Below are 19,842 nucleotides of genomic sequence, written 5' to 3' on the forward strand. Positions count from 1 at the left end.
AGTACGAAAAATTGCAATAATTTGAAAATATGATAGTTGAGTATATTTAAAAATGTAGTTAAATACGTTTAATTAGTCACGCTATATTTTATAATAGTTTTTAAAAATAGATATTGAAAAATTCATTTTAATTAAATTATGTGATTTAAAAAATTAAATTGGCTTATGTATATTTTAATAAAACTGTCACGTATCTTGTGACGATATGAAACGCATAGGTAAAAATGCACAAACATAATAATATGATGTACATAATACATAAGTTTTATGAGAAAAACAACACTTGCTACGGGTAAATATAGCTTTAAACATTTTTTTAGGCGTTTATACATTTATTAAAAATATAAAAATAAAAATAATTCAATAATAATTTGATATGTGTTGATACAATAAATACCTAAACATATTAAAATTAAAATGGGTAGCTTAAAAATAATATAATACAACTTGTCTTAAAATTTAGATAATAATGTAACTTATAACATGGTATTACAATAATAGGTCATCATCAATATTAGACAAAATAATGATATGATAATAACACAATTTTTGCGTATCATCATCAAACATTGCGTCGTCACATTCATAATTTATTCAAAATAAACAATTTAAAAACAAAGTAACATTACTATGATAAGCATAATCCAATAAAATGGATAATAACCAATCAAAACTGTATATCGCATTCATATAGGTTTAAAATAATACTTGAAAAATAAAAATAAAACGATCACTATTCCGACAATTTACGTTTCAAGAGAGCTGACTTGGATTGCTTAAATAATGTATAATTATATATCATTTATTTGTTATTTATGAATGTGACGTAGCAGAATGTTTATTATTTTATTGTCATTACAGTTATGCACTTATTGAGAACAATAACAATAATAATAGATATTTAATTATTACAATTTTTCAATAAATAGCATTAATATAATAATGGTACATAAATATTGGTCAATGCATAGTTATACATGCCTACTATGCACTAACTTGAGCTGTACAAATCACCACATGGTTTGGTAACACTGAGATTTTCTTTTTGTCGTTCGCCATACTAATTTTATTATTATTTCGCTGTATTGTGTAGTGCACGTATAAGCGAATTACTTTAATACAATTTAGCATATAACTTATACCGTACTACAATGATACACGGTATACATGGAATATCTGAACACGATCGCATTATGGTTAAATTTGAGTGTGTCAGATCATCTATGGGTTATGCCTAGCAGAACAATAAATTAACCAGATTAATTAACCTAGGACAAACCTAACCTAACCTATAGATAGTAGGTATACACAGGTACATCGTGGCATGTATAACGCTGTTGCCGTGGCGTCACGTAATGCCACCCGACATGCATGTCATAACCGCGGTCGTGGTATATTTGCATCACTTGCACGAGCACGAGACCACCCTCATGTCGGGGTAGCTTTTGAGCAACACGTGGTTAGACCGGTCCATGTAGAGCAACGTGAGCGGCGCAAGCGTGTCGGGCACGCACGACGGCTCCGGCAGATCCCACAATCGGCCGAACGATCTGGCCAGGCTCTGCACGGTCGCGTGGTTGGTGGGCTTGGATCCCTTGCCCAGCGGGAAAAGGCAACCGCCCGCACAGTAGTTGGTCTCGAACCCCTTCGGGTAGATCACCCAGTCTTCCCATCCGATGTCCGCGAAGTTGAGCACCAGCTTCTCCATCCGGCACTGGTCCATACCGGTAAACGTGATCGTGTCACCTGTGTCCACGGCCTGCACAACACACATAATATTGTTGTAAAACAGGACCAATATTCATGTAAATATACATGAGTTATACATATGTGTTATATTTATATTCTATTGCCAGAGATAGATTAAAATAACGTTTTGTTTTTCGTTATTATTATTTTTTTTAAGTTTATGATATATTCGAATGCACACACGTCAATATTATTTTCAAAAGCGTACCAAGAAAATAAATAAGAAGCCAAAAAATGTTGAATATCTAACTTAACGCGTGTACTGATGTTTGTCTATACGTTACATGTTACAGGCGCGGATCGGGACACTTCTCATATTTAAGTTTTATAGCCATAACATATTATCATTGATTATAATTTATTCTATAATCAATGGTATTATTAATTATGGCCATTAGCTAATAAATCAAACAAAATTATTTCAACAGATATAAAATAAATTTTAACTGTATTATCATTAATAAGTAATAATTTATTGATTATCTTAATCATACCTATTTTCTTATTATTTTTTTTTTTTTTTATATGAGTAAAATATGTGTACAGTTTTGTAGACTATCGAATATTCGAGTATCTACACAATATAGTCTTAACTCCGCAAAAATATTAAATCTGAAAATAAATTATTCTGTGATTGTACTCGCGTGTGCATTCTGTATCAATCAACGTTCATTACAAAATATGTACAACTAAGTAAATTAATTCAGTTGAATTCGTTGTGTGTATTATTAATTTTAATTTAATTGTGAATTGATTTATAAAAATGTATATAAATTTCAAGATATTATTTTATTTTAATATATTGTATATTATTATATAGTATATCGTATTGATATTTAAATTTTCAAATTAGTTATTTTTAAAGTTGTATTGTTACCCAATTGGTTTATTTACTCTTTTCTTTTTTTTGTTATAATTTTTCCATACATTTTCAAAAGTCAAGCTAAAACATTAGTTCTAAACTCACCAAAAACAGTTGTCAATAAAACAATTTCTTAAACTATCAATTAAATAACATAAATTAAAGTAATAAAACTAATTTTATATTCTTGGTTAACATATAAATTTGTCTTATTAGGCCAGAGAATTTTCAGTCCACATCTATCTATGTATCATTAATATAAAATAAATAACTATAGCAGAATCTGCATCAAAAATAACCAATTCCTTTAAATTTATTTATATTGTGGATTTTCTATAATATTTCATGGGTGGCTAAAAATATTTTAAAAACAAATACAAGTTTAACACATTTACAACATACCTACGCAAATTAGCACAAAAACCAATTATTATTCTCAATTATTTTTGACACTAAATCTCAATTAAAGTTTCAATATAACTTCAGAATTTACTGAACCAGAACATTTTTATGTTGTTTTATTAATTAAATCTTATTAGATAGTTCAGTAAAAAAATGTGATACGTTTCTATGTTAAGTTAAAAATAACTCAATTAAGACTAATATTAGATTAAAATAAGACTGTTTTGGTACATAAAAAAATCTTCAAGTAGTATGAATTATAGTTTTAGTCAAATATCATGACTTCAACTTGTTTTTATTCAGTTAAAGTGACTAAGTTTAAAATTTAACGACAAATATGTGTAGTAGGTATACATTAAAATAATTAAATATTTTATTTTATTAAAATAGCAATTATGTGTACCTATACACATCATAAAATACATTGAAAATAATTTTATTCAAACTATTTTAAGGCGTTACAATTCCAACTTGATATTCTTTGAACGATAAAAAAATCTCTCATATAGTTATCTAAATTCAAAAATAATATTTACGAGTAGATGCAACAAAAATTGTTAAAATATTCATCAACTTTTGGTACTTTAAATTATTTTTTTATTAGATTTTTAATCGTTTTTTAATAGATTATATCTTATGCTTGAGCGACTGCAATGTGTTTTGTTTATGCATATTATATTTTCTTTAATTATTTACTAAAACTGATTAAATATTAAAGAATTCAATTTGTTCATATCAGCTCAAATAAAATTTATAAATAAATTGATTAATTACAATTTTATATTATTAAAAAGTATTATGAATTACTGAATAAGCAATATATTTATTTTTAATTCTATACGAAAGCTATTAGTATTACAACTATTATGAATTTTAGAAAAATATTTTACACTAAAAATCATTTAAAATATTCATAACGAAACGATTGGATTAAAATCAAAATATACGAGTATATTATACTTTAAACTATAAAAAATTATAAAAAATGTAAAAAATATAAAACACTATAACATTATTAAGTATTATAACATAAAAAAATGTATTAACTATTTTTTTATTTTTCATATAACATAAATGCATTATTCATAATATGGCACAGTTTGAAACTTTATGCTATAATGAAATTAAATGTTATATTAAATAGCTTTATTTAATGCTTTAGCTAATTTGAATAGTATTAGAAAAATAATATATACTACCTACTTTTATAGCAAAAATATACTTATATTTACAAAATATTAGGTAATATATTTATTTATCGTTGTTAATTATAATAATTTAAATAAAAAATTAGAAAAATAATTTATTTATAATTTTATGTAAAGGAAAATATTTCATAAAATTACCTGTAGTTTATTGGATCGTAATATTTTTTGCTTCTTCTTCTTTCGTTTTGGTTCATCCACGAAATTATTTCGTTTAATGTCAATTTCATTATCAGCAACTGACCTCTTACGTCTTTTAACTGTAGTTTCAAACAGTAAATTTGCTAATTCGTTGCCTTTTGCATATTTACCAACTGCGGTTATCGAATATAACACGAGTCCAATTGACAATTTTGCCGCACCTTCCATTTGAACGATTAACTGGTCGAAGTCATTTAACGTTTGTGAACCCAAAGTGTTAACCAAATTTAAAGTGCCATGTATAGTTCCTGACCCTAAATAAGTTTTAGATACGGTTTGTTTAGGCAAAGCGAAAAATGATACATTTATGGCTTTGCTAAATTGATGATTTGTGTTTGGTTCAAGCTGAAGGACTGCTTTTTGGACTATTTCAGAGGGTTCAAGTGTACTCAGGTCATAAACAGACTGGCTATACGAGCCCAGTGATTCTAAAAAAATAAATAAAATACAAGCATATTACCATAATGAAATAAAACTACCTACTTAAGAAGATTTAAAAAAATACATTTTTAAATAAAAACCATTAAGATCTTAACAATGTGACAAATGGAGACTATTTCCATTAGTGTAATTATAGTAGGTATTATAATATATTTATATTATTAAATTCTTTATAAATTGATATAGTTTCAATATAAAAACGAATAATATTATTAAATTGTAATTATTGGTAATAACATTTTAAATTGTATATGGTATTTAAATATTTAGTCTATTAAAAAATATTTTGTGTTTCAATTTAATAAATTATCCATAAATTAGTAATAATAAAAATATATTTCTACAAGTAATTTTACAGTTTATATTTATTCTTTATTTAAGAATCTTTATATAGAAAAATAGTAATTTTTTTGTAGTGATAAAGAATGTCCCCGGAGGCTAGAAAAAACATATTATGACGTATATTGTGTAAATTATTACCAATCAATTTTTAATTTAAATATCTATCTTCTATACGAATAGTTTTCAAACTTCAACCTTTTTAAATAACACATTGCCACTTATTACTTTTTTAATTTCTTGAGCTATATTTTTATACAAATACTTTGTATTCAATTATTAAAATATCTTAAAAAAACACGATATGCTTAAAATGTGTTCATGGACCTAAAATAAAGATAAAGCGATTTGAAACTCGCCATCTATACTGTTGTTTATTATTCATAGATTTATCAATTTACTTTTAAAATATGAAATAAAATAATTAAAAATAGTTAATAGATAATTTTGTGTTAAAATGTAATGTATAATACTTAAATTTAATATGTTGAAAATAGTAAATGCAGTTGACTGAATAGACAAAAAAAAAAGTATTAGTAGTAAAAATATGTGAAAATCATAAAAAAATTCCTTTAAACACATAGCCATGGTGTAAATATTGTTGAACAAAGCATTTTGATAGAATTGTTTAACATTTACTATAAAGATTAAAATTATTATCATATATTTATTTGATTCAAGTATTTTCTCAGTATGGGTCTATTAAATAACTTTTTTTGATTGATTTTGATCGAACATAGTATTTTTTGACAACCCATAATCATATTTCACAACCATAATAAACTACGGTGTTTAATATCGTTATTATTGCGAACATGCGAATCTGTCTTTACCTCCTTCTGCGCATCATTCCACCAACCACGGTAGACATACCTATTTATAATACACGCATGTACTCCATACCCACGTACTTAATAACGTTGATAATCCGTTTATCTTTTTCTTGTATCGTGGAAGTCTCTGATAACGACCCTTTAAATCCGATTTGTCGGAGCCAGACTGACAAGGCAAAATCCCAACCAAAATCCAGTTTAAAAAAAATATATCTAATGTAGTCCCGAATTCCTTATATATTCCCATGTACCTATATAATAATTGTACAGGTATGTGTTCGGGGGATGGTATAGATTGGGAGAGAAGTTACAAAGGATTAAAAACGAGTGTCGCCCCAGAGAGACACGTCTGCTTAAGTACTGGACGGACGGCGGTCTCGACGGCGACAGCGACGGCGGCGGTGGCGGCGACGAACCAATTGACAAGCCATTAGATTAGACACTCGTATTGACCCTAAGGACGCGACGACGACAACGAGCACCTGCATTTATGTGTATTTTACCTTGGACAAAAGTCTTTTGTCCCTGGCGCCACGACCATTTCCTACGGCCCACCGCTGGGTCACATTTTGTCTTCTTCGTTTACACTCACACACACATATTATATATATTTTTTCACTTTGTTCGCTCCTTCTAAATATATTTATAGTATATTGCACACGATATTAAACGAAAATTGTCTCCCAAACGGTCCAAATATTCAATGAGACTAAAATCGTAAAAACAATTACTATCGGTTTTACGTACTGGTTTGCAGACAACAAGATGATAAATACTTATGGAGTGTAGTTATATCATTATTTTTTTGGTGATCACGTGTTTCCATTACGACGATGTTCTTAAATGTTATCCAGACGGCGTCACTACGCAAATTAAACGGAAGTAGAGTAGGCAAGGCGCCAAATTTTAAACTCTGAAAACGACCCTTTTTCCCCCGTAAATGCTTGGTATGTCTATACACCCCCGAATACCAGAATTTATGTCTTTTTCTATTTCTTATATGACGTGTCGTCGACACACCCGTATGTTCTGTTATAAACAAAATTCAAAATTACTATAGAAAGTAAAACACAGCAATAATAATATAAATATATATTCACTATATAAACTGGAGTAAATCTAACATTAAAATATACTAATATACTGCAATAAATAAATAAATTTTAATAAATACTTCACTCAATATAAGCACAAAACCATACCTAACCTTACACAGTTAAATTTCACATATAAGTTCCTTTACTAAAATCTATTATTAAAAATTCTAATTTAAACATATGTTTAAACCATTTATTATAAATTATGAATCATAATTTTAACACTGATATATGTAAACACACAATATATATATATGAATGTATTTGACATTTACGTTAAATTAAATATAAATGTATTTAAAATTTGTTAAATTAAGAAATATAAATGAGAATATGTGTGAGGATATACTTATCATTAAATTTAAAGTATTTAAATTTTAAATTTCATTAATTTAATTTTGAATTATAACGTATGAGAAATTATTTATGATCACACGTACTATTTTGGTGTGTATTCATTAATAAATTAGATGTTTAACCTACAATAAATCTATATAATAATTAAATTGAAGTACATTAGAAATTCGATAACTAATCATTCAAAACCGAAATTATGATTCAAGTAAGAGTTTCAAAATTATTAATCTTTCAATGGGTAGGTACTTTGGTTTTGTAATTAAGTTATAAGAAGTTCTAAAAACAATCAATCCAACGGAAAGTTTTCAGTTGTTATTCGAGTCAACTCTTTACACCAAACTTTGACAATAATTGGATTTCTGCGACCAACTAACCAGGGCTTAATGAACTTTTATTTTCAAATACTAACCTGACTTGACAATTACATCCGATGAATTCGAAAAGTAATTTATAGAAATGAGTCATCATTCAAGTCAATCATTCAAAACAATACTTATACGGTATATAATGCAAACTTAAGAGCTTAAAAATATTTTAAATAAATATCAGATTTAACATTAATTATGAAAGTGCTTTTTTTGATAAATGTGAACAATTATTGGGGTAATATATTACATTAATACAACTCGGGACCTTGCCTCGTATTTATGTTATTTATTTTGAATGATGTCTAAATTTGGTAGGTATAATGTACTTCATTTAAGTGATATAAATCACATATAAATAAAGTAAATCAATATAATAAAATGTATATCAATTCCATGAACATAAATTACAAAAGATCAACAATATACTACTTTAAAGTATTACTCTAATACGCAATACAATACTTTTGTTACAGTATTTTAAAGAAATATTTTCAGGTCACCTGGTTTGACGCCACTGGGTGTTTTTTTTTTTTTTTTTTTTGGCGCCTGTACAAGTAAGGATAACGTAATGAAATGTATACTATATGCTCTTTATACGAAGTTTATAATATATATATATAAATTTTATATGATAATAGGTGACAATTTAGTTAGGTACATAATATATCTCTTAAGATTGTAAATTATCTATTTAAGTATTAAAATGTATAGTAAATGTATTAAATGATAATTGTTTATTGCCTTCATATAACATAATATATTTTTTATAACAAACATAAATGTGACTATTTTTTATTCATAGATAATATCAATAGTTTATACCAATTTTAACCTAAAATGATTATCATAAATATACTGCAATATACTTATGAGTTACCATCTATAATTTTGTTTAAAATAAGTAAAATATTTTTTTACCACCATAAAATATTAATATTAATTCAGTTATAGTTGATAAATTTATTCATTATTATCAAAATTTAAAAATTCTACGTATTTAGGTACTATAATTTGCACAATGTATTAAAATAATTTTAAATATACTTTTAATTTAAAATTATATTTAATGCTTTATTATAATATATACCTAAACATTAATAATAACTTTAAAAAGATAAAACTGACTTATATTAATATTATAGACCATAATTAGTTATATTATAAATAAAATAAATTTTTCATGCAGATCCATAACCTAAAAAATTGTAAATATATGTCACAAGTGTATTTATATAACATTATATTCATTTAAACATTGATTATATTTACTTAATATACTTGGAAACTTTATTTTTTTTTTAATATCTTTAAATTTTAAACTACGTTATAATATTAATATGGTGAATCAAATATTTGCTTGATAAACAAATTTCCTTTTTTCTCCAATTTATTATATGAATTATTATTTGTCAGATATTTTTATACATACATCAAAATATCTTTTGTTATCCCATAAATATTAATTTAATATCTTGCAATTTTATTCTGATATTATCTGCATCAAAACGTACCATGGATATAAAAATAATAATAAAATAAATATTTTCTTATTATAGTTGTCTCTTAAATGTATTATTGATTTTATTCAATACCTTATACAAGTTATATATATATATATATATATATTAAGTACATTTATGTAATATATATACATCATATATATTACTATATGCCATTATTTTTAATTACTATCTACTATTTTCACTATAATTTTGAAATATCTTCATTAATAAATTTTAGCGCTCTATTAAATTATTTATTTATGTATTTTATCAATTAAACTTTTTGTTTTACTCTATAATAGATAGCCTAATAAAAACTATGGTAAATAATATAACTGCTTATAAGCGTTTGAAAAAAAAACCGGGGATATAAAGTATAATACAATAAAATTGAATTATATTTTCTTTAATACTATTCAATATATTTAATGCAGTGGCAAACCAAGATTTAATTTTGAGGAGAGGGCTGATAATTTGTTTTATAGCCATATAGAGAGGCTTAACTAGGATCCCTTATAAGTTTGCTAACTTATGTCGTTGGTATATAACGACTTAGACTTTTGCAGTAACTTTCACATAAATTAAAATTCTAATACATGATTATAGATCTTACGTAATACATTCACAGTATACTTAAATCATTTTTAAAAGCATTTTCTGAAATTTCTAGAAAAGTTTCCGAACTATAAGTCCCTGTCTCCTAATTATTTAAATGATATTCTAATAATTATCATTATAAAATATCAAAAAATATACGTTAGCCTATAACTTAACCATTTTTACAGTAGGAAAATGAAAATTGTTTATTACAATATCATTGTTTTTATTACATTTTTTGATAATAAATTTAAACTTAAAATAATGTATATTAGAAATAAAAGAAAAAAATATATTACGAAATTGAATAAATAAGTTAGTATAAGTAGGTTAGATTATTAAATTAATTTGAAACATAGTTAAATATTTGTTTATTATTCGTTAGACAATTTGTATTTTTTTTTTTATCGGCTTATGTATTTTTGGATAGTTATGCAAAATCAAAGTTGTATATAGTTAAACATTTTAATATGAAAACTACAACTTAAATTATATTTAACTATGAAATCGTTGTTTAAGAATTCAATTAAATCTATTATAGTTGATATCACATTGTTAAATGGTTTTTTATTTTAGAACTTGGAAGTCACCTTAGTGAAGTAATTAGTACTTGTATATTATAACATAATCTAATATCTATACTAATAGATATTTGATACACATTATTGATTTAAATAACTAGGTAATACAAATATAAGATTACTCATAACCACTACTTATTCTTTTATAACTTATGTTGTTTGATACAAAATCAGCTAATCTAAATAATCCATAAAAAACAGTACTTCATTTTTTCAATTAACTGCAAATTAAATCATTGTAAAATGTCTTATCAATTATTTCACTAACAATCATTGTTACTTGTAACTTAAAATTCTTAAGATATTTAATTTAAGTAGAATTCTTATTAAAAATAAATGAAAAACTGTAAATTAGCCCTCCTATCAATATTTGAATATAAATTGAATATTTTCATGAAAAATTTACGTGGTAAATATTATATGATTAGCACGCAACATTACATACGATAACGCAATTATTAATTAATTGAACTATATATATTTTATTATTATTTACCCATAGGTACTCTTATTTAAAAACTTAGTTTAAAACTATTATAAAACACAGAAAACAAAAATATAAAATCATATTATGCAGAATTTGTTATATACAACGTAATCGAATGCAGTATTTCCGTTTTGAATTGATGCAATATTTACCAAAATAGTGTTGCTATGTATAGTTTATACCTTTACTCTTTATAATAATAAGATATTCAATGTAATGTTTTACCCGTCGTCGGAGAGATGCTCCTTATCACGTCGTATTGCCTGTTTCCGGTATCTTCGTATAACTCGTACATATAGCTGGGTATCTGAACATCGGTGTGGTTTTCGATCGTTTGTATGCGGAACATTTTCATCAGCGTATCGCCCACGCCTTCCGCCGCACAGCAATAGTACTGTACGGCAAGCAGCGTTACAACAATCATCGCGTACATACGACACATGGCCGGGATAGACACTATCGGTTGATGGGGAGAAATACACGAGAATAAGTAGACGGCAATGTGTTCTTTCGACGACCCGTGTGTGACACTTCCAAGGGATCAGACGCGACTGGAGCCACTTTGGTCTTCGTTGTCTCCAGGTAGATGATGATGGGTGTATACCTGACCTACGTACGCAGAGAGACCATTATTATTATTATAATATAGTACCTGTCCGAAACCTCTAATACTCGTATATGTCGTTTGCGTAAGCGTGTCGAGCGGTGAACCTTTTTTTCTCCCCCTTCATTTCATCCACTCGCGCACACTACCGAGCGGTATCGACAATTAAATATGGACCGGAACGTATCAAAGGAAAACGGGTCCACATTTCGGCCATTAGAATAATATTCGTAGAAAGACACGTCAATAAACGGAAAAACGTGTTTAACGTATTTGTTTTGTTTTGATTCTTTCCCCCACCTCACTTCTTTTTCAATCATATTTCTCGACGAACAACATCTTGAATGGACCGGCCGCCGAAGAGAACTGTTAAAATATAAGCACGTTCCCAAAACATCAGAGTTAAATGCTTTGTAAATATTTTAAAAGGATTACATTTATGAATTTTTCGATGTTTTTGCAGATGGTTTTAACACAACAATAATTGTCCACGGAATGCCACATTTGTAGTAGGTACGGTAAATAATCAAAAGCATCCAAAAATGTCTTTCAAATATTTACAATGAATTACTGTTATATACTATATTAAAATTATATACGCAACCACAACAACACTAAAACGGTTAATTTGATTTTTAATTTAATAGAATACTTAATTTCATATCTAATATGTATCTAGGTTGAAGCTAAAATGTAATTATTTTAGTTTATTTTTACAATAGTAAAAAATATTGGAATAGGATATTCAAAATTTTGTACTGGACTTTCGGAAATATTTTTATGTAAAATACTGTCTGCAGTTAAATACAGATGCATTTCCACACGTGAATACATTGGTAATAATTAATAAGATTCTTATGAAATCAGAACCATTTTTGTAACTCATCTAACTGATATCCTGGTCCCATAACAAATGTATTGTACTTATTTTTTATTGAATGTATTTGTGCATATATTTTTGTTGAATATAAAATCCTAAAAGAATATTTTGAACACAACAAAACTGTAGTTTCTTATAATGTTACACTTATTATTACGTTTATTACTTTTAAATCAGAATTAATAATATATTGTAAATAATAGTTGTGTGCATAGGACAAAAAAATTTAATAAATTCTACATTAACATAATATAATATATTTACTATGATTTTCGTGAACATTAAAGCAGTAACCTTCTATTACTTTTTAATGATTTAGAAATAAATAGGTATTTAATGTTTCACTAAACATTGAGTAGTAGTTTTAATATAGAAAGATATAACGTATTTAATATATTAATATAAGACCAAGGATAATATTTGTGAACAAAAAAACAAAAACGAACTAATAACTATTGTAAGTATACAACAATGTTAATAGTTCGGTTTTAAAATTTATAACTAATTGTATAAATTAAAGTGTGACACATTAAATAATTAAATAATTAAGTAAAAATCATAAAAGTAATGTATTTGGAGTTTTGGTGATTTAAACAAAAGATAAGGTTTATTATGATAAAAAAGGTCGAATTATAAAGAAACTCGTTTATTATTAAAGAATAATGAAAAGCAAAAATTAAGTAAGGCGCGTGACAAGAAATCATAATGTCCTTATAATACGTTTTTATAATGAAAACCATTGAAATAATATTTTATTATATTGCATAAAAATTTAAATACATATTTTAAAATAACTAGTATATAAATAACTATATTTGAATATTAAATGACATTTTTTTTCTTTTAGATAATATTATATAATAATAATTTCTTTCAAATTTAAGATAATGAGTTATTATCTAAACAAAAAAAAATAAAAATAAAAATAAAATATTAAACAATATCGTCACAGAAGTACAGAAATTATAGTAAATAGTCCTATCCTGCAAATCTATAATGTATAGGTTAGATTATGTTATGTTTCTAATGAAATAATAACACTATCTAGTAAAATCATTCAAATTTAATTTTTTTTTTTTTTTAAGGAAATGTTCTACAGCCCGAATTAAACGTTGTGTTACAAATTTTAATTAAATATCTTAAAATGTATCTTTAAAAAAAAAAATTTTAATAATATTTATTATTTTATACTATTATAAATTTAAAATAAAATAGACAATTATAATTTTATATAGGCTGAAAATCTATTATTTTTTTTTCAGACAATAAAATATTCATAAAAATTTGAAAATTTTAGGAACCTATTGAGAGTTTTTTCTTACAAAATTATTTTTGTTAATAAATACTCCTGATCAACCACCTTACTACCTCTTAGAAATATATCGAACATTAAGTATAGTAAAAATATTATATGTGAGGAGCCAATCAAAACAAAAAAAAATAATTTTACAATTTAAAATTTTATAGAAGTTTGAAAAATTACTGAATCCAAACTGAAATACTTAATATTTTCTAATTTATTGTATTCGTATATTTTAAATTTCCAATGAAGTTTTGAATATTTTAATTTTTCAATTAAGTACCTATCTAACGTTTAATTATGTAATTTTTTTTTTTATAATCTAAAAATGAATAACCGCAGGAACATAATATTTTCAAAAAATATATAACTTTTCTAGCTAAGGTTAAGAAATTTAATACATGTTTCCTCAAAAATGATTTTTACTGAAGCCCATACAAATCTTGAAAATACAAAATTTCAGATTTTGTTTTAGGCATTTAAAGTTTACATTTTGAAATAAACTACTTTAATAGCAATTTATTTAAATCATTAAATATACATAGTAATTAGGCTGACAGACCGTCTCCGTTTAAAATGACTTTTTGTACGAAATAATTTATAATTGAAATCAAAAGAATTACATTTATATTATTATATTTATATCATTATAATAACTTAATCATTAACAAACTACACTCGATTTTTTTAAAAATATTTTAGCTTATTCTGTCAATTTTGATTGCACAAATATTCATTTTACTGCTTTAAGTTGATTAAGTTTAGTATAAGATGACCATATTTAAAAAAATAAAACTGTATCTACTAAGGTTACTTCCTATTTTGTTAATATTTTTAAATGGAAATTCAATTTTAAAGTTAGTAGTAAATATACGTACTATTTCTAAGCCCTAAGGCATTTTAATTATAATTTAATGTTTTAATATATTATAAGTCTATTAGAATATTTTAAATTACGTTAACGATTATTGTAACAATACTAATTAAATGAAAATATAAAAATGAACGATTTAAAAATCACATTTATTTTTATTAATTAAGTTTCTGATTGGATTGTAATAACTGCTCTACACAAAGTTATGAAATATAACCTACGTATTTTTACAGATATCGTTTCTCATAGTTATTATTTAGATGATAGCATAATATTTTTGTTAACCAATTAATTTTTTTCAAAAATAAAAATAAACTATGAGTATAATATGTAAAATGTATATTGTAGATACGAGTAAATACATATCAATAATATAACAAAAAACGTCCTGAAAAAAGTTTATAAGTTTATCGAGATAAAAAGACACAAATATAAAATAAAAAATAATTCTGTATAAAATCCTGTATATCCTGTTTAGTGTTATTTTAATTAAATAATTTATTTATAAAGTAATAATTGTAAATATAAAAACTCAAAAAAGTATTTATGTGAATATTAACTTAAATTCTTTTTTAACAACAAACTGTTATAATATTTATTTTATTTTTTTATGCTTACAAGTAATAGAGATATTTCCACCACATATCTTCAGCGTTTTCAATCATCTACATCTTCAATTTTTGTTATTTTCAGGATTTGTAAATCTTTGTTAACTCAATCAAACGATCGTTAGTAAATCCTACATCTTGGCATCTTTTCACTATTTATTGATTAGAACCTTATATTATGTGTATAAGTTATCTATTAACTTATCTTTTGGGTGTTAATGTAGATAAAGCAGCTACTTCAGTATTTAAACGTCAGATTTTATTATATGTTTATATTAAAAATTCTTTTGATGTTTTATTTTTTCTATTTTTTATTACATCCCGATTCCGGATTCAGTGTATGGTAAGTATTTTCCTCTAGATTTTATTTTTAAATATTAGGAATTTTAATTCATCGTCTTTCGTTATTTTCTTGTTATCATTGACTTAACATTAGATGTAGATAGGCTATAGATATGTGATATATTATTATATATTTCATGAAACAAGTCTCAATCTTACTTTATTTATTTATATTATATTTATATAAGTATTGTAAACTAATATTATATTATGCACTAATATATAACGTTTTATTCGATAAACGTTATTAAACAAACCAGTGTCGTATTTACAAACTTATTTTTATTTTATTTTTTATTTTTTCTTAATTTTTTGGGGGGCATATACAATAAATTATCCCCCGTAAATACACCACCGGAACAAACGTGTGTTAATTTAAAAACAATATTGTGAATTTAATTTACAAATTCAAATGGATAAAAAGCCAATTTATTATTTACCTTGAATTCCATGTATTTTATTGTGCATAATTTATAAACATGTTATCATGAAAACTTATTTATTGAATAATTTAATTTAATTATTAACAGAAATGGACTATATTTAAACCGAATGGTACCTGTTGTGCATCAGTAATAAGTAATATTTAATAATGGCCAATCTGTATGTAAAACAATTATAATTAAATTTTACATTACCATTTATTCAATTTACATTATTTTTACGATTGTAACTAAAGAATATACATTCATGGTTTTTATTATTAAAATTGAATTAATTTTGAATAATTACCCTAAAACATTTCTTCTGACCAATTAAATGTATAACAAATACTATTATGTCCACTTATGTAGACCATATGTGACGAAAGTGACCATAAAAAACTCTTTTGAAACTCATAAAAATGAAACTTCTGTTTATTAATAAATGAACACAATAAATCAATATGCATTTAATTTACTCTAAAATAGTCTACCCTACTAACATTTTAAGAATACCAATTCCAATATTGTTAAAAATTTAACATCGTTGTATTTCATACAACAGACGTCTTATTTAGAATACATTGTATATTCTACAATTTAAACAGAAAATTCTCTACAGCAGACTCTGCATATCTACTTTAACCAACTCTTAAATTGAATTTGCATTCCATACAAAATTCACTATAATTATACAAATCCATATTTTAACTAATTTGGGACTATAAATTATGCAAGTCTTCCAAATTATAGCTCTTTGTATTATTCTATGGTATGTTTTGAACCGTACACTTGATAATTTAAAAATCTAATCAGTAAACCAATTAATGGCTAATAATTAGTCACAAAAATACAAAATAAATAGGTACTAAAAATCGCGTTCCAAATTACACTCATAATAAAGAATTCTCTCATGCTTATAATATAAAGTACCCAGAAATCTTCTCAACCTCGAATGACCAATCATTATAGTCATTGTATCTTTAAACTTATTATAATAGAAATAATCCTTAAAAAAGAAAGTTTTATAATATGTATTTGAGTTTATTTTATATATATCGATAATTAAAAAAAAATATATTTGCTTAATCACCCACAATAATATAAAGTAGTTCTCAATTGAAAAAAAAGAATATTCCGTTACTATATACACTTCTTAAACGATATGAAAAATGTAAATCTATATTTGGAAATATAAGTTTTTAAATACCTAATTTAACTAAATAAAAATCCCGAAAATCATAATTTAAATAATTTGATGATTGGAAGAAAATGAGGATGAGAATGATTGACGAATCACTCTGTATCTATAGTTATCGAATTCAATATTATACAACTATGTAATAATAAATTATGATATAGTCTGTTTAAAATATACACACCCATCTATTATATATATATATATATATATAATAAACTATGCTGTCTCACAAAATCATAATTTTTTCGAATTGTACAGTATGTACAATGTATATATTATTATAATATTATATATGTATGACAGTTGCCAATTTTCGTGCAGCAAACCAGAAACCGCATATTTTGCATTCAACACTAATTTCCTGTATCAATGTGTGTTGCATAATTCAACGCCAACCCCTCGTAGCAATATCGCACAAACACGTATTAATAATTATGTGAATTATTGTTATATGTGTGTAGATATAGGTAGCAGGTACGTGACTGCGAAACGGTTGAGTCGTATATTATAAGTCATGCTAAACAAAATAAAAAATATATAATATGCATTCGTTTTGAAGGAACGAGTTAACGATGTTTTATGCGAAACCCCTTTGTGTGTACGTGATTGGTACTACATCCCTGTAGTATCTAATGTAGATCGTACAATATATTTTTCTCTGCCCACAACTGCAGACACGGCAGATTAGGAAATGTGCACGTTTTTTTTTTTTTTTGGTAAGCACCTCTATTCACTAAATTTCCGTGTAAATAGGTGTGAACCGTCCGTCGTATATAATAAATAGACGTGTGTACCGAGGTAGCATATTTAGAATAAGCGTATGCAAAGGTACATGTGCAGTGTTCCTTTTACAAATGTCAATACGGGCGGCCAGATGGTGGATTAAATTATTATGTTGTTAAATGGACCGCCGCCAAGAATTTATCGATATACAACAAAAGACATTTTGCTACATACAACACTCGTATTGAATTCATTCGATAATGGGTTAAAATATTTTGCAAAAAATTGTTTGAATCGAATAATTTTTATCATATTAATATGAACAGAGGAAAATGTTCACAGGTAAACAACATATCGCATACAATTCAGTTGTCGTTTTAATAATTATCTTATTTTCATAACGTACACGTGTGTAGTTAAATTGTTGATCGATTTAAATAGGTTAGTATACCTATCTGATAAACGAGTTTTAACTATAAACACCAAAACAGTGTACCTTAATAGGGACGAATTCGGTTTATGTAGTCTTGAGAATATCATTTTTCTACAGAAATAAATAACAATATCAATGTTAAATGTTAATGCATACATTAGAATCGTAAATTATATGCAATACCTGACTTAATATTAATCATTTTTAGAAACACTTTTGAACGATACAAATCATGAATTGATTTTTCTTTATATTCTTATGAAAAGTCTAGAGTAACTTACCAATAAAACAAAATCTAGACGCACGTTAAGTATTCGACTTACAGTTCTATAAGCTAATAACTTTGACAACGATATTTAATAATTTTTTTTTACTTGAAAAGTTTTTCAACTTCAACCATTATATGATATTATGCTTAACAAAAGTGTATATTCAAGGTTAGGTTAGCTACAAAAGCAAGTTATGTCTTTATTTTTGAAACCAATGATAAATCTTTACATTTAAAAATTGATTTGGTAGTGCTAAAAATATTCAACAAATGTTCAACATCTGACTAGAAATGAAATTTAACCTGTTTCTCCACATAATTTTTGTTTTTCAAATCTCAAAAAATTTCAGAAAATTGATTTGAGTTAATGTTATTCAATTTTAAATTTTAATTTGCAATAATGTAATATTATATGATATTATTAACAAATAAATAATTTAAAAAATGTAATATCACATTTAACTTCATCCACTTTAGACACACTATGCATGTTACATTTTTAATTATTTATAGTTATGATTTTATAATGTTATAATATAATAAAATTCAATGTAATTATGATAAGCATTAAAATTAATAAAAACAAAATTACATTGCAAACAAATTGATTTTTTTTTTATTGATAATTATTATATTGAATTTAAATTATATTTACTTTTTAAGATAATTATAAGTTACAGTTTACCTATAGTGTATAATGTATAATTAATATTCCACCTTTAAAAATTGTGAAAATTTGTTTTAAATTTTATGTTTAAAGTTTAAGGAATTAGTACTAAGAGTGATAATGGTGAATAAAATTATAATACAAAGAAAATAAAAGAAAAATTAATATAGCAAATTGATAAACGTTTATTTACGTTGTTTTCAATATCACAAGTGTGTGTTAAAATTAAAGCAAATACACAATAAATACATATATTTTTACGCCTAAGTTTAAGTCACAAATAAACAGTTCTATAAAAGCATATTTTACAATCTTATACATTAATTAATTATATTATACAGTTCTATTCAATTTTATCATTTTATATCAAAATACTTAATTATAGTGTGTACATTAATCTAAATTTTTAGGACAAAAAGATTTAACCAAAACAGTAGGCAAATATTAAAAAAAAAAAAAAAAACATCAGAACAATAATATCTTAAGTGTATAGTCAGAT

At 24.9% G+C, this 19,842-nt stretch overlaps 1 protein-coding gene across 1 annotated transcript; it reads right to left on the reverse strand.

Annotated features, from left to right (window-relative positions):
- Window positions 1-506: 506 nt before the first annotated feature.
- LOC112593596 (protein DVR-1 homolog) lies at window positions 507-11,660 on the reverse strand. Its single transcript, XM_025338074.1, has 3 exons — window positions 11,247-11,660; window positions 4,360-4,847; window positions 507-1,759 (listed from the first exon to the last, which is right to left on the reverse strand). The coding sequence occupies exons 1-3, from the start codon at window positions 11,461-11,463 to the stop codon at window positions 1,403-1,405; spliced, it is 1,062 nt and encodes a 353-aa protein (XP_025193859.1). The 5' UTR covers window positions 11,464-11,660; the 3' UTR covers window positions 507-1,402.
- Window positions 11,661-19,842: the final 8,182 nt, after the last annotated feature.

Source organism: Melanaphis sacchari, unplaced genomic scaffold (assembly GCF_002803265.2).
Source record: "Melanaphis sacchari strain LSU unplaced genomic scaffold, SCAv2.0 Contig20_pilon_pilon, whole genome shotgun sequence".
Classification (NCBI taxonomy): Eukaryota; Metazoa; Arthropoda; class Insecta; order Hemiptera; family Aphididae; genus Melanaphis; species Melanaphis sacchari.